The 16768-nt window shown below is 39.7% G+C and overlaps 1 protein-coding gene across 1 annotated transcript; it reads right to left on the bottom strand.

Moving 5' to 3' along the window:
- Nucleotides 1–998: 998 nt before the first annotated feature.
- Nucleotides 999–16751, bottom strand: tmco6 (transmembrane and coiled-coil domains 6). Its single transcript, XM_062045962.1, has 13 exons — nt 16523–16751; nt 12925–13031; nt 10943–11055; nt 10688–10871; nt 10506–10610; nt 10351–10442; nt 9268–9384; nt 9053–9167; nt 3568–3748; nt 3346–3440; nt 3093–3260; nt 1647–1778; nt 999–1574 (listed from the first exon to the last, which is right to left on the bottom strand). Exons 1-13 carry the CDS (start codon nt 16611–16613, stop codon nt 1524–1526), a joined length of 1551 nt encoding a protein of 516 aa, XP_061901946.1. The 5' UTR covers nt 16614–16751; the 3' UTR covers nt 999–1523.
- Between the last annotated feature and the right edge of the window lie 17 nt (nt 16752–16768).

Genomic DNA, 16768 nt, shown 5'->3' with positions numbered 1-16768 from the left:
TTGAGACTTTTTTTTTTTTTTATATGGAGAGGAGGAGCTCAGAAGTTTTGGTGACGCAGTGGAAGAATGTGAGGAAGTGTCATTGAATTAAACAAAATAATAGAATTCATAACAAATACAAAAGGTGGAGGACATAGGGTAATTTGTGGAGACAATGATTAAAAATTTTTTAAATTCCCCATTGTCATCTGATTCAATGTCAAATTGCAAATGTTAGTGAAATAAAAACCAACCAATGCTGAAGGACGTGCATCCTCTTTGCTTACAGTAAAAAAATTGTTGTGTTAGCTATCCTCATAATTTATTTAACAACTGGAGGCAAAAGATGCTAAAACAATCCTTTATGTTCCATTAGGTAAGATACAGAATGCAGTCTTCGACATTTTGATATAAAATAATACCCACAATCAGTTTAAAAATTGACCTGTAGGGTACATGTATTCAAATGTATGATCACCACAGCACTTAAAATAAATATAGACATTTAAAAAAAAACATGTAATATGCAAAGCTTTCTTCCGTGAGAGAGAACACCATCCAGGTCCAAGTTTAGAATTATTGAGTACTGGGGTCCCCAAACTACGGCCCGCGGACCGGATTCTATCTGCCAGCGTCCACAATCCGGCCCGCAAGACGTCCCCAAAAAAAGGGGGGAAAAAACATTATTTTTATTTTTTAAATCTGTCCTGTCCGGCCACTCAGGCAAATTATATTGTTGATGAAGTTGTACAAATTTACTTGGCCAAAAAGAAGTGCGAGATACTTCTCTTGCACGCACCCTCACAAAACCCAGCCAAATTATTTTAACCCAGTGTGGCCCTTTCTTACTTTTCAACATAGCAGTGATTAAAAATCCCTCATTGACATTATCATTAGACATTTATACAAAAAAAAAGAACAATAGTGTGACAGAGGCTTACACTTGCATCGCATCTCATAAGCTTGACAACACACTGTGTCCAATATTTTCACAAAGATAAAATAAGTCATATTTTTGGTTCATTTAATAGTTCAAACAAATGTACATTATTGCAATCAGTTGATAAAACATTGTCCTTTACAATTATAAAAGCTTTTTACAAAAATCTACTACTCTGCTTGCATGTCAGCAGACTGGGGTGGATCCTGCTGAAATCTATGTATTCCATCAATAGAGGATCCTTTTGAATCGGGAAAATATCGTTTTTGAAACGAGAATTGTGTTGAATTGAAAAAAATCCATTTTGAATCGAATCGTGACCCCAAGAATCGATATTGAATCAAATCGTGGGACACCCAAAGATTCGCAGCCCTAATTAAAATGCTGAATGATAATGGAAGATTATAATATTGGTACAATATACAGTGTATGTAACATTTACTGCAGATCGCAATGTGTTTCATGACTTCTGGCACTATTTCCTGTTTAATACATTTGTACAAGTTTGTTAGAGAGTAAAATCCATCCCATCCATCCATTTTCTACCGCTTGTCCCTTTCATATATGTTAAAACGTAGTATTCTATTGTCATATGTACATAATGTCAGTGCACACATCTTTCGGACTTGCGGTTGGGCCAAGAAGGCATGGAGTCCTGCAACACAAAATTATTCTTACTTAAATTCGGGGTTACAAGGCACATGTAACAACACAGCGAAATATTCACCGTGTGTGAAGAAGAAGACAACAGGTGGCGCTCCAGGAGGTACGCTGCCCTTCTCCTCAAGTCTTCTTTGCTGTGGTATTGAAAACTTTCTAGAAGCGAAATGCCGCCCTGCCTGACAAAGTCCTCTACCACCTGAGGAAGAAGAGGAGACGACGCTGATGGAAGATGCTACAACCAGCATGCTAACATTAACATGATAACAGGGAGCAGCTTGTATACTTCTAAAATGGTGGCAAGTAACACAATCCATAATTATTAGGTTAGAAAGGGAAGAAATTTAGCTAAAATGCCAGAAAAAAACATTAGCATGCTAACATTAACATGCTCACAAGGAACAGCTTGTATTCTTCTAAAATGGCGGCAAGTAACACAAGCCATAATTATTAGGTGAAAAAAGGTAGAAAATTAGCTAAAATGCCAGCAAAAAACATTAGCATGCTAACAAGGAGCAGCTTGTGTACTTCTAAAATGGCGGCAAGTAACACAATCCATAATTATTAGGTCAAAAAAGGTACAAAATTAGCTAAAACGTCAGCAAAAACATTAGCATGCTCACAGGGAATAGCTTGTATACTTCTAAAATGGCGGCAAGTAACACAATCCATAATTATTAGGTGAAAAAAGGTAGAAAATTAGCTAAAAAGCCAGCAAAAAACATTAGCATGCTAACATTAACATGCTAACAGGGAGCAGCTTGTATACTTCTAAAATGGCGGCAAGTAACACAATCCATAATTATTAGGTGAAAAAAGTTAGAAAATTAGCTAAAAAGCCAGCAAAAAACATTAGCATGCTAACATTAACATGCTAACAGGGAGCAGCTTGTATACTTCTAAAATGGCGGCAAGTAACACAATCCATAATTATTAGGTGAAAAAAGGTAGAAAATTAGCTAAAAAGCCAGCAAAAAACATTAGCATGCTAACATTAACATGCTAACAGGGAGCAGCTTGTATACTTCTAAAATGGCGGCAAGTAACACAATCCATAATTATTAGGTCAAAAAAGGAACAAAATTATCTAAAACGTCAGCAAAAACATTAGCATGTGAACAGGGAATAGCTTGTATACTTCTAACTTGGCGGCAAGTAACACAGTCCATAATTATTAGGTGAAAAAAGGTAGAAAATGAGCTAAAATGCCAGCAAAAAACATTAGCATGCTAACATGAAACAGCTTGTTTACCACTAAAATGGCAGAAAGTCACACAATCCATAATTATTACGATAAAAAAAAGGTCGAACATTTGCTAAAATGCCAGCAAACAACATTGGCGTGCTAACAAGAGAACAGCTAGCATACTTTTTAAGATGGCGACAAGTAACAAAATCCATGATTATCAAGTTAAAAAGAAAAAAAAATGGCTAAAATGCTATCAACAATCATTAGCATGCTAACATGGGAACTGCTGGCTTACTTCTAAGATGGCGCAGGTGTGTGACTTACTTGAGGACTACTAGCTAGCAGCATGTAAAGGATGTCCATACTCAGGCTCAGCGCCTCATGATCGGCCAGTTTGAGCGTGGCCGAGAGGGAAGACGGCAGCCCTGCGTGTGCCAGCTGGACGCAGAACTCCTTTTTGTTGTGGGCCACATTTGCTAGAACTCTCAGGATCTGGAGGGCACAGTGAGGTGGACAAGAGTGTGACAAATCATCATCTTAAAACAAATAAATACAACTAAAAAGGTGTGGCACTGGCCATTGTGTTGATGCCCTGAGAGAACGGCAGAAGTTGGAGAAGTCCCGGCACCAAGTTGAGAGTCAGCAGAGCCGAGCAGAAAAAGCTGGACTGAACTGGATCACATCAAAGAGGACCAAGTGTTGATTATATCAACATACACAGAAATACAGTACTGCAATACCATCAGAGTGATCGTTTGACTTCATTTTGCATGTGCAGAAGGAATCCCCTGGACCCCACCTGTGAGGTTGTTGAGGACCCATGCGGTCTCCCTGGCCAAGGCGGGTCGAGTCTGCACGTAAGCCTGAAGCAGCGCGCACAGAGCGGCCGTGAGCTTCACGTCACTCGGGCAGGCGCTTGGCTGGTCTGGCGTGCAGGAGGACAGCAAGTTGGCCATGCACCTCAGTAGAGGACAGACCAGCTAAAGAGGGAAAGGATGGAAGACCACCCGTGTCAATCAGAATCAGAATCAGAAATACTTTATTAATCCCCAAGGGGAAATTAAGATTTTCAGCACAATCCCATTCAAGAGCAGACAAACATTACAGGGAGACAGAACAGGATCAAAGAACTCCGGCTTATTAGTGATTCCCAGAGCCCAAAAAAAGAGCGTTTTCTATTGGGGCTCCAGTACTCTGGAATGCCCTCCCTTAAATGCTGCTACCTCAGTAGAAGCATTTAAGTCCCATCTTAAAACTCATTTGTATACTCTAGCCTTTAAATAGACCCCCCTTTTAGACCAGTTGATCTGCCGTTTCTTTTCTGCTCTGCCCCCCTCTCCCTCGTGGAGGGGGGGCACAGGTTCGGTGGGCACGGATGAAGCGCTGGCTGTCAAAAATCAGGACCCAGGGTGGACCGCTCGCCTGTGTATCGGTTGGGGACGTCTCTGCACTGCTGACCCGTCTCCGCTCGGGATGGTCTCCTGCTGGACCCACTATGGACTGGACTCTCACTATTTTGTTAGATCCACTATGGACTGGACTCTCACTATTGTGTTAGATCCACTATGGACTGGACTCACACTATTATGTTAGATCCACTATGGACTGGACTCTCACTATTATGTTAGATCCACTATGGACTGGACTCTCACTATTATGTTAGATCCACTATGGACTGGACTCTCACACTATTATGTTAGATCCACTATGGACTGGACTCTCACACTATTATGTTAGATCCACTATGGACTGGACTCTCAATATTATGTTAGATCCACTATGGACTGGACTCTCACAATATTGTGCTAGATCCACTCGATGTCCATTGCACCGGTGGTCCCCACATCTGCGGTCCTCTCCAAGGTTTCTCATTGTCCCATTGGGTTGAGTTTTTCCTTGCCCTGATGTGGGCTCTGAGCCGAGGATGTCGTTGTGGCTTGTGCAGCCCTTTGAGACACTCGTGATTTAGGGCTATATAAGTAAACATTGATTGATTGATTGATTGATCGCTGACAGGTCTGCCAACTTCCGGTGGCCCTTACAAAAAAGGTGAGAAACAGGTAAAAAAATTCTGTCTAAGCCTGGGCCCCTGGAGAGGGAGTCCAGACTGAGGCCAAGGGGAAAAAACCTCATAGTCATAGCACACAAAAAGCATGTGTGTAAGAGGAAAACATCAAAGAACACAAAGGACATTAAAAAGAGCAGAGCTGATGCAACCAGCCATTTCTACATACAGCTACAAAAATAAATAAATACAAATAAAATAAACAATGTGGTGGCCTCTGCGGTGTTCCACGCCATCGTCTGAGCATGGCCAGAGACAGGAGCAGACCCAACAAAGCAACCAAGAGAGCCGACTCCACCCTCGGCCGCCCACTAACTCTCGGCCAGTGTCCAGTCTGCATGGATGAACGAGGCCCGAATGTTCCGACTCTAGTTGCATCAGATATGCATACTCAAGTGACCAACTCAGGTTGGTCACTTCATTGTTTTACTGCTAATCAGGGTGAGCTGGAGCCTACCCCAGCTGCTGACTTGTAGGACAAGAGGTACATTGTGTGCTAGTCGCTAGGCAAACAGCACACGTACATACAAACAACCATTTATGGACAATTTGGAGTCTATCTGAACAGTTTTTTCCCCTCGGCCATCAGGCAAATGAACAATAACTCCTAACAGCAGCTCCTTGAATTCCTTCTAAGTCTATCTGATAGCTCAGTTACAGCTCTTTTTATTGCCAAATATGTGTTATATGTGTTTTATGTCGCACGATTGCACCAAGAAAAATTCCTAGTTTGTGAACCCGTTCTCAAACAATGGCAATACAACTATTCTGATTCTGATTCATTTGCTTTCCTATTGGAAACAAACACTAGAAAAACACACCTTTTCACTTTCCATTTCAAACAAAGACTAAAAAAACATATCTCCATAGTTTTCCAAATGTGTCATCCATCTGTTAAATTTTAAATTGAGTGAACAGTTAACAAGTATATAAACTAAATGTGTGCCAATCTGTTAGATAGCTGTGTTTGCACGCACATATTTTTGATAGACAGAGTTGCTTTAGGGTAGAGGATATTTCGGCGTTCCTTTTGCCGCTTTCCAAAACTATGTCTGCAAAAGCGTATTTACTGTACTATATGTCAGCAAAAGTGTAATTACTGTAGTGTATGTCCGCAAAAGTGTAATTACTGTAGTGTATGTCAGCAAAAGTGTAATTACTGTAGTGTATGTCAGCAGAAGTGTAATTACTGTACTGTATGTCAGCAGAAGTGTAATTACTGTACTGTATGTCAGAAAAAGTGTAATTACTGTACTGTATGTCAGAAAAAGTGTAATTACTGTAGTGTATGTCAGCAAAAGTGTAATTACTGTAGTGTATGCCAGCAGAGCCTCCAAACCATATCATTGCTCCCGCCATCAGTGTGTGAATGTGTGTGTGAATGGGTAAATGTGGAAATACTGTCAAAGCGCTTTGAGTACCTTGAAGGTAGAAAAGCGCTATACAAGTACAACCCATTTATCATTATCATTTATTGTGCATATTACTAATTCTCCCGGTCTGCCTTGGTCTTCTACTACGTTTGTTTACCTGCCAGCCCAGATTCACATCAAACTGCTTCTGGCTGAACTCGGCGTACTGAATGGATTCACAAAAATGACCTTCATGTGCACGGTATTCACTTTTTTTATTGATTTTTTTTATAAATAGTGACGTCAGATCTCAAAATGGTGGAGCGCGGGCGCTACAAATGCTCTAAAGTTGACTACATTTTACAAGAAAAGATAGCAACAGCACTTCTTCTTATATTTAATACGGCTTCTATTTTATCAAGAAGAGAACAGAAGAGCAATATGCTGACACATTTGAACACAAAGCATGAAATAATTATAAATTAAAGTCAGGTTTTGAACCGCTCATGTCTAATCCCAGCTGCAGTAACGCTGAATAGATGAATTGATTAACGTGGACCCCGACTTAAACAAGTTGAAAAACTTTTTCGGGTGTTACCATTTAGTGGTCAATTGTACGGAATATGTACTGTACTGTGCAATATGTGACCTGTGCTGGCAAAATGAGTCACAATGAGGAAATTTTAAAAACTGAGTTATTGTTATTTACACATTCTCCATCTAAAGACCTTCAAAATGATATATGGTTTGTTGGAATCGGACAGAAAATGACCGAGTTACATCCGATTGAAGTCTAACAAGTTTGAGGGTCCGTTTTGAGAAAAACCAGCTTAAAGTTTACTGTTCCAGAACAGAAAGTTCCAAAACAAAACTCCATAGCAACCATACCTTAAAAGTCCTTGTAGCAACACCAAAATTGGTACAATTAAAGTCAAATCCCATGTCTAAAGGAAAAATATATATTCAACTCTATTGAAAACGGTTATGTACAAAAATTTCAACACTGTTATGTCACAGTTTTTTTGTTCACTGGTCAGTTTGTCAGCTGGTCAACTGTCCGTAATATTCATGACCAGCAGCACTAAGAAGATTCGCCGACTGCAGTGAATTTAGCGCACTTGCAACCGCCTGTGTACCCTCTCCACCTTCCAAATCCATTACGGAATGTAAAACAGTCTAACTTATCCACAAAAATAATAATTAAATGTTCGAAAATCACCTTTTTTCACCAAATATTCCGCTCGAATTACTGTGTTGTTTTTCATCAGGGCGCTGCCATGATACCACAATGCACGGCGCGGGGGGATTCAACCAATGAGGGTACGCCTCACAGCGACCGCTTAGCAACAAGCCGGATTTGTTTACGTCGGGACAGGTTTAAAAACTCGCATTGTATTGGTTCAGAATGGCGTCATCGGGAATTCCATGCTCATTTTTAGAAAGTAGGTAAACTTGGCGTCACAATGATAGCAAATATGGCTAAGGGGGATTCCCCCTTATTGCCGCCAGTGAGCGTTGAAAACACTTCATTTTCTCAAGGAATTTTAACACAAAGGACTCATTTCTGAAGACATACCTCGTACAAAACCTTCAAATAAAGGTGATTTAAGATGTTTTCTTGCTATTTCGATGATTGGGATCGCTAGATTGTGGCTTTATGGACTCATTTTTGTGAAAATCTCAATTTCAACCAAGATACATTTTTTTCACTTATTTGCCTGTAGCTCAAAATTAGCCTGTGCGTATTCCGACTCATTTTGCCAGCACGGGTCACATATACTAATACAAGTTTCAACCAATCAATCACTCAATCAAGCACGCCATCTGAATACAACAGGTACTAACTAACGCCTCCTATCATGTTAGACGAATGTCACCGAGCAGCGACTAAGTTTGTGGTCAAAAGTTTGCATTTTCGGTAGGTGAATGTTCAATTGTAGTCGGAGAAAATTTGCATGTTTTCCTGCAACCAGATTTTCTCTCAGCCATTATCAGGGTTTCTGTGGGGCATTAAATATCATTACATGGATTTTGGGAAAATGAAGGTCTTAAATGGCATTAAAAAGCATTAAATGCGGTGTCCAAAGACATTAAAAATGTATACAATTGTAGGACTTGGCCAATACGTCAATCCATCAAATAAAAATAATAATAATAAAAGGTGGTTTCAAATGAACAGATAATACATGAATTCTAATGAAGTTAACTTATGCACCAATGCCACTATGACTGCAAAGCAGGGGTGAGATGATTCCTGGAGTAACTTGATTACAAGAAATTATCCAACAGACTTTCAGGGAGCCTCAGGACCGAGAAGACTGCTGACATTATAAACAAAAAAGGAAAAAAAGTTTTAAAAAAGAACATCTTTTTCATGAGCTTTTGAACTCTTATGTTCCAATTTTTAAGCTATTATTTTCTATTTCATCAACTAGTATTGTTACTCTAGTGCCATTATTCTTACAATTGCATGTTTTAATTATTTATATGTACATATTTACCATTTTTCTTTGTTATATTACTTGGGTATATCCTCCTGTTTGGATGCCTCAATTGTGGCGTCAATCCCCAGTGTTGTATCAACGTTGCTGTGAGTTCACCATGCATGGGCGTTCCTTTCTTCACTTTTAAAGTGGTGTACAGCACTTTGTGTTGCCTGTGTATGAAAAGTGCTACAAATATAACATTGATTGAAAATGGAACCACTTGGTCTTTCATGAATTGAAATATCTTTTTTTGTCTTTGTGCATAATTCCTCTTTGACAAAGCAAAAATATGTTTTATCCCATTACTCGACACCTAAAATATTCGATGGCTGCAGCCCTTATGCAAAGTATATGTAGGTATACGCAATAGAATTAGCTCACCAGTTCGAGCCCATCCTCTTTGTTTCCTTGAGCAGCAGCACCGCCAAGTGACACGATCAAGGTACTGCACTGCAACAGTGCTCCACAAGCCAACAGCTCTTTGTTTTCCTCACAACTTTGTAAAAGAAGCAGACACGTATGAGTCATGTTGTTCAGTGTGTGCGCAGCAATTACTACAAGTGAAGATTGGATTGAAGTGATTGTACAACACTTACCTGCATGTAAGGTAGTGTAAGCACCATGCACACTCGATGGCGGGGCCCAATGAAAAATGATGGTCGGGTGTCAGAACTGCTAAAAGTTGTGTAGGTAAACTAGAGGCCAGAACACACCTGTAAAACAGTGAGAGAGATTGTGACGCAACAGCAGTAGAAAATCCAAATTCTAACAATGAAAGATTTGGTTGCGGGGTTTGCAATTTAAAATCACACCTAACTATTTATCGATCTGATACCAAGTAGATACAGGATCATACATTGGTCATTATTAAAGTTCTCATGTGTCCAGGGACGAATTTCCCGAGTTTATGAACACAATATGATTTTTTTTTTTAAAAAGAAAAAAGATTTTGTGATGATAAAAAATATTGATGTAATCATTTTAGTATCGACTAGATACGCTCTTGTACTTGGTATCATTACAGTGGATGTGAGGTGTAGATCCACCCATGGCATTTGTTTACATTGTGACGCCGGTGAGCTACTGTATCCTCCTACGGTGTGTAGTGAAGCATGTTTAGCTATTCCTCCTCCTCCAGCTATAATGATAATGATACTTGTAAAAAACTCACTTTATTTGTTGCCATAGAGGCGACGATTAGTGATTTAGAAGCTAAAACAATGCTGATTGCGTATGGACATTAGCCGTTAACTAGATAGCCATGTCTTAAAGCACCTCTTCCTGAGGGCGTGTCAGTGTTAGAACTTCACCTTTGTCTTTAGTTTTTAGGTCAAAATGCGTCTGTTCTCCCTTTTCTGCCTACACACTGTGTCTGCTTGTAAGTACTCCGTGATTGAGTGCTGCCGAACATGCTCGTAAAACCAGCAATGTCACGACATGACGACGACGGGCAGTCATGCCTGTTAAAAAAAAAAAAAATGGCGGACCGGTACTTTTCAAACAGAGTATAGTACCGTTTTTGATTCATTAGTACCGCGATACTATACTAGTACCGGTATACCGTAGTCTATTGCTTGACAGAAGGTCAATGCCTCTCATCCAAAGTCAACTGGGATAGGTTCCAGCCCTAACGAGGACAAGCATTGCATGAATGGGGAAGAAAAGTAAAAGGTGCTTACGGTATTACTTTGCTTGCTGCTTCTTTGGTTTGGAGAAGCTGAGAAAGAGTGAAGCCCACAGCTTCCACTACCACCGAATTATGCTTCTGGTTCTGAACACACATCATAAGTACATTTTACATTCTTTAATGCAGGGTTTATTTTTAATCTCGTACCTCCATACAGTTGGCAAGCGCTGGTATAATTCCCTGAGCCAGAAGTTTGTCCCTCACAAGGTCGCTGTCCGGGCACAAGTTGCCGAGCGTGTAGAGACAAAGCTCCTGTGTGGACGCACAAAACAAGGAGATGATTGCTTCTATGCTATGGCAGGGTGCTGGAGGAGGAGACGGGTACTGACGGTGAACCTGGTGCTTTGTCCAGACAGATAGGTGAGGAGGTAAGGGGTGGCGGGCAGACAGGCCGACGCCACACTAGGGTGAGGGGAGTGAGACAGCTCGTGGAGACAGCGGACAGAGTGCAGGCGGCATCGAGTGTCGGTGCCGGTGAGGAGGCCAACCAGCATGTGGATGCTGTTCTCTTGCCTAGACAGAATGCACAGGAAGATATTTAACATCCCCTTCTTTCATATCATAATAACAAGACAGCGGCGTACTTGATGAAGGCGAGTTGAGTCGACGAGTCACGGAGAAATAGACTCAAAGTTTTGAGGACGGCTTCCCTCTCAGGACCACTGTGTTGAAGTCGGTTGAACAAACCGGCAATATCCTGCACACACGAGACATAAGCTACCGTAAATTACGGACTACAAACCCCTATTTTTTTCCGACACTTTGAACCCTGCTGCTTATAAAATGGCTAATTTATAGATTTTTCTTTGCTGACGGCCATAATGGAAATCCATCCATCCATTTTCTACCGCTTGTCCCTTTCTGGGTCGTGGGGGGTGCTGGAGCCTATCTCAGCTGCATTTGGGCGGAAGGCGGGGTACACCCTGGACAAGTCGCCACCTCATCACAGGGCCAACACAGATAGACAGACAACATTCACACACTAGGGCCCATTTAGTGTTGCCAATCAACCTATCCCCAGGTGCATGTCTTTGGAGGTGGGAGGGGCCTATCCCCAGGTGCATGTCTTTGGAGGTGGGAGGGGCCTATCCCCAGGTGCATGTCTTTGGAGGTGGGAGGGGCCTATCCCCAGGTGCATGTCTTTGGAGGTGGGAGGAAGCGGGAGTACCCGGAGGGAACCCACGCAGTCACGGGGAGAACATGCAAACTCCACACAGAAAGAGGCATCTCTATCCTCCTTCAAAACCGCAATAAAAGTTCACCTCCAGGCAGCTACAACCCTAAACTAACACCCTCCCCGGATTGCTAATAATCAAATGTAAACAATCAAATGCAGATACTTTTTCTTATGCCTTCTGATCTCTCTCTCTCTCTCTCTCTCTCTCTCTCTCTCTCTCTCTCTATGTCCACTACTTGCTGTTCATATCCTACACCCCCCCCCCTCTCCACCCCTGATTGTAAATAATGTAAATAATTCAATGTGATTATCTTGTGTGATGACTGTATTATGATGATAGTATATATGATAGTATATATCCGTATCATGAATCAATTTAAGTGGACCCCGGCTTAAACAAGTTGAAAAACTTATTCGGGTGTTACCATTTAGTGGTCAATTGTACGGAATATGTACTTCACTGTGCAACCTACTAATAAAAGTCTCAATCAATCAATCAAAAAAGATCCCGAGCCCGGGATTGAACCCAAGACCTTCGTGTTGTGAGGCACACGCTCTAACCCCTGTACCAACGTGCTGCCACCATAATGGAAATAACTTTTAAAAAACAAAACAAGCAAACACTGAAAATGTGGTGTTTGTGCTATGGCGCCATCTAGTGGACGAGTTCGCTCACTGCAGATGCTGCAGTGCCCTTTCATTTAGTGCTTTCAACCGGAAGTAGAAGTGCTGTCGTCTTCTAGCCGTCCATAGCGTTTTTTGCTCGTATGCATTCTTCTTCCATCACTCCAAGCAACGTTTGTAAGTTTTACAGTATAACTAAAACAATTCTTACTTACTATACCGTCCCCATGTGTGATGTCTGTAGAAGTGTTTTCATGCATATTTTACGTGCTAACATAATGTAAACAAGCAAGCATTGTGAGCATTAGCTAATGTGCTAACATGTTTGCGAGTGTCTGTGTTAGTATTATTACCTTACAATGGCATTCTGTTTGTATTGTTCCAGTTTCAAAAATTCCTCAGTAAATTCACCAAAATGTCACCGTGGAGTTATTGAGTCTGTTTAGCTTATTGGAGAACTAGCATCTACAGCTAATGGGTCTATGACGATGACTTCTGTTTTGTTTGATCAGCCGTTTGACTGCCTTGTTACAGGCACAGTTTGGAGACAATTAAGGTATGGAAATAAACATTTACAAAGTATTTATTTGTCAAACACTAATTTCACAACGTATATATATATATATGTGGATTGTAGCCCGGTGCAGCTAATATATGGGAAATTTCCCCCCCCCAAAAAACGTAGTGGGTGCGGCTTATGTATCTGTAGTCCAGAAAATACAGTAAGTACGATGTTACATTTTCTTCTTTTAAATTCTAGCTCACCTTTTCCTCAGAGGAAGTGTCCATGGTGGCTTCTTGCTGCACCTCTTCATCATTCAGCAGGAGTCTCTTGCTCACCAGTTGTTTGTCTCTGCGAGCCTGACGAAGAGCTGCAGCACATAAAAAAACCTTAACAAAATTTAAGAAATGACAAATAACGTTCAAGCTATCAAATTGTCAAAACAACAGATGTGCTGGAAAACCAGGAAGTAGTTTTGTGTCCGTACTAGGGGTGCAGCCAGCAATATAATGTGTCGCCGACCAATCGATTTGTCGACAATAGTCGTCGGGTGACATTACTTGTGTTTTTCTGGACGGAAGCAAGTCACTCGCAACAATATCGCGGGTGAAAACATGTCAAGCGTGGAAACACTTCACCCTAATCTTGTTAAAGACATGTTAAATAATTAATGGTGTCTATTAGATTTCTAATATGCCAGGAGTTAATCAATAATACACCTGTGTGCAGTTTTTAAACACAACATCACAAAATGCTTCTTTCTGTTTGACGTTTGATAGTGTTTTTTTTTTTATTGTTGCTATTTTTACTGTCCTATGTTTTCAATAATAAAAGTATATTTTTTTTCTCTCAGCACTGGGCCTATCTTTGCTTTTGACTTGGACAAAGTTTAATAGTCTTTTTTGGTTTTTTGCAGCAGCCTAATGCAGCAGAGTTACAGTATAAATAAATATTTAGAAATGATTGAGTCAACTTTGTCAGTCAGTAGTTAACACATGCCAAAAATATATTGAGATGAATTTCAAAGCAGTTGGCTAAGTTAGAGCCACTGAATAAATAGGTTTATACGTCATAATCCAAATAGATGACTAGAAGATTATTAAAATAGTCGTTTGTTGCAGCCCAAGTCTGAACATTTCAACAGTGCAGCTGCAGCATGGGGATAAATGAACAAGTGACTATAACATACCAGTAAATCACCTAACTTGCACATGTCTGCAACTCGGCTTTAATTTGGTTTGTTTAATCTGTCATTGTTTTTACGGTATAGGGACAGTATAGCTCGGTTGGTAGAGTGGCCGTGCCAGCAACTTGAGGGTTGCAGGTTCGATCCCCGCTTCCGCCATCCTAGTCACTGCCGTTGTGTCCTTGGGCAAGACACTTTACCCACCTGCTCCCAGTGCCACCCACACTGGTTTAAATGTAACTTAGATATTGGGTTTCACAATGTAAAGCGCTTTGAGTCACTAGAGAAAAAGCGCTATATAAATGTAATTCACTTCACTTACAATGTATTTGCACAATTTATTCTCTTCTATTTGTAATCTATTCTTATTAACCTATGCTATGCATAACCTACTCTATTCAAAGTATTACGTACATACATACAGTACAGGCCAAAAGTTTGGACACACCTTCTCATTCAATGCGTTTTCTTTATTTTCATGACTATTTACATTGTAGATTGTCACTGAAGGCATCAAAACTATGAATGAACACATGTGGAGTTATGTACTTAACAAAAAAAAAGTGAAATAACTGAAAGCATGTTTTATATTCTAGTTTCTTCAAAATAGCCACCCTTTGCTCTGATTACTGCTTTGCACACTATGGCAACTAGAATATAAAACATGTTTTCAGTTACTTCACCTTTTTTTGGTAAGTACATAACTCCACATGTGTTCATTCATAGTTTTAATGCCTTCAATGACAATCTACAATGTATATAGTCATGAAAATAAAGAAAACACTTTGAATAAGTTGTGTCCAAACTTTTGGCCTGTACTGTACACACATACATGCAATTGTCTTTGTGGTATTCCGTGGGCTAAATCTGGGACTTTGGGTAATTAATGTTGTGCCAACTCATGTGTGCTGCTATTCTTAGAAGAGTAAAGCATATTCCGCTTTCACGTAAAAATTTCAAGAAGCTAAAATTCACTATAACGTTTACAGGCGATTAGGTGAACTCAAACTAGAACGATAAGGCATCAGAGGGTTAGTCTTAAACTGGATAAGAAGTTAGCTAACGAACAGGAAACAATACTTGAAGCTAGGCGAACACACGTCTACAACGCTAAATATATCCTGTGGTGTACCTCAGGGATCAATACTAGGACCTAAATTATTCAATCTCTATATAAATGACATTTGTAAAGTTACAAAAGATTTAAAGTTAGTATTATTTGCGGATGATACAACAGCGTTTTGTTCAGGAGAGAACACACAGGAGATAATACAAATAATAACAGAAGAAATTAACAAATTAAAAAGATGGTTTGACAAAAACAGACTATCGTTGAATCTTAGTAAAACTAAAATAATGCTATTTGGTAACAGTAGAAGAGAAAGTCAAACACAAATACAAATAGACGGAAAATAAATTGAAAGAGTAAATGAAACCAAATTTCTAGGTATAATGATTGATGATAAATTGAACTGGAAATCTCACGTAAAAAATATACAACATAAAGTTGCAAAAAACACTTCAATAATGAATAAAGCAAAACATGTTCTAGACCAAAAATCCCTTCATATTCTCTACTGCTCACTAGTGTTACATATCTGAGCTACTGTGTAGAAATATGGGGAAATAATTACAAAAGTACACTTCATTCATTAACGGTGTTACAAAAAAGATCAGTTAGAATAATACATAATGTTGGATATAGAGAACATACAAACCCTTTATTTATTGAATCACAAATACTGAAATTCCACGACATAGTGAATTTGCAAACAGCTAAAATTATGCACAAAGCAAACTATAACCTGCTAGCCAAGAATATACAACAATTCTTCTCAAAAAAAGAAAAATATAATCTTAGAGAAAAACGTAATTTAAAACATTTGTTTGCACGTACAACACTTAAGACCTTCAGTATGTGGAATTAAATGATGGAATGGATTAAGCAAAGCAATCAAACAATGTACTAATATGATACACTTCAAGAAACTCTTCAAACTTAGTGTTTACAAAGTACAAAGAAGAAGAACCATGACAAACATTCTCAATTTATTTCATCCATCCATTCATTCATTCTTAAAGTAATCTTACTTATCTCATCATATGAAATATGACTTACTTCACCAATTATTATCGAATTCTTACTATTATTTATTTTTATTGTGATTACTTATGGAGTTTATTGTGAATAAATTGTGAACAGGAAGTGAACAAAAAGTTTTGCAATTGTTATGTAAAAGAAAAGGGGTGGGATTAAATAAGCTCTGCTTCTTCCTACTCCTTTTCGAACATGTTGAAAAGAGAAACTGGAAATTGTGATGTATCATGTTGTATGCTTGCATGTTCCAAATAAACTCAAACTCAATTTGCCAGGCTCTAAACTTTGGAATACACAATCCAGCTGTTTTACTCCTTTTTGTACAGCTGGCTGTTGTTTCATGCCTCATATTGAGTTCAATCTAAAAATGATCGCGCCGTTCACATGCTGACAACATGAGACCAAGTTTGATCAACAGTACCTCGTCATGAGGATGATTGATGGATAACATCCGGTTTAAATGATCCCGGTTAGAGAAGAGCAACACGTCGTGAAACATTTAACAGTTGGCAATGACAGAAATGTCACCAAAATGCACATTCGTGTAGCCGAACACAACACATGTCCAACTCGTTACCTTTTTCGCGTTCTCGTCTCTTTAACCTGAAGTCCTCCACGCTGTAGCCAGCTCGACGTGTTTTATGGCAGACTCTACTTAACCTCCACATATTTGAATGTTTATCAACATACGCTGAAGTGAATTCGACAGATTGTCAGTCCTTTGCTCCCCCTCACACAAGTTAGAACGTCTTCTTCGGCATTTGAAATGCGACCACCACAAATCACAGCACCACCTGGCGGTACAAAATCAAATACAGACTCG

The sequence above is a fragment of the Entelurus aequoreus genome, linkage group LG04, assembly GCF_033978785.1.
Source record: "Entelurus aequoreus isolate RoL-2023_Sb linkage group LG04, RoL_Eaeq_v1.1, whole genome shotgun sequence".
Lineage (NCBI taxonomy): Eukaryota > Metazoa > Chordata > Actinopteri > Syngnathiformes > Syngnathidae > Entelurus > Entelurus aequoreus.
The sequence above is the reverse complement of the archived record's forward strand: the minus strand, read 5'-3'. Positions and strand labels throughout refer to the sequence as shown.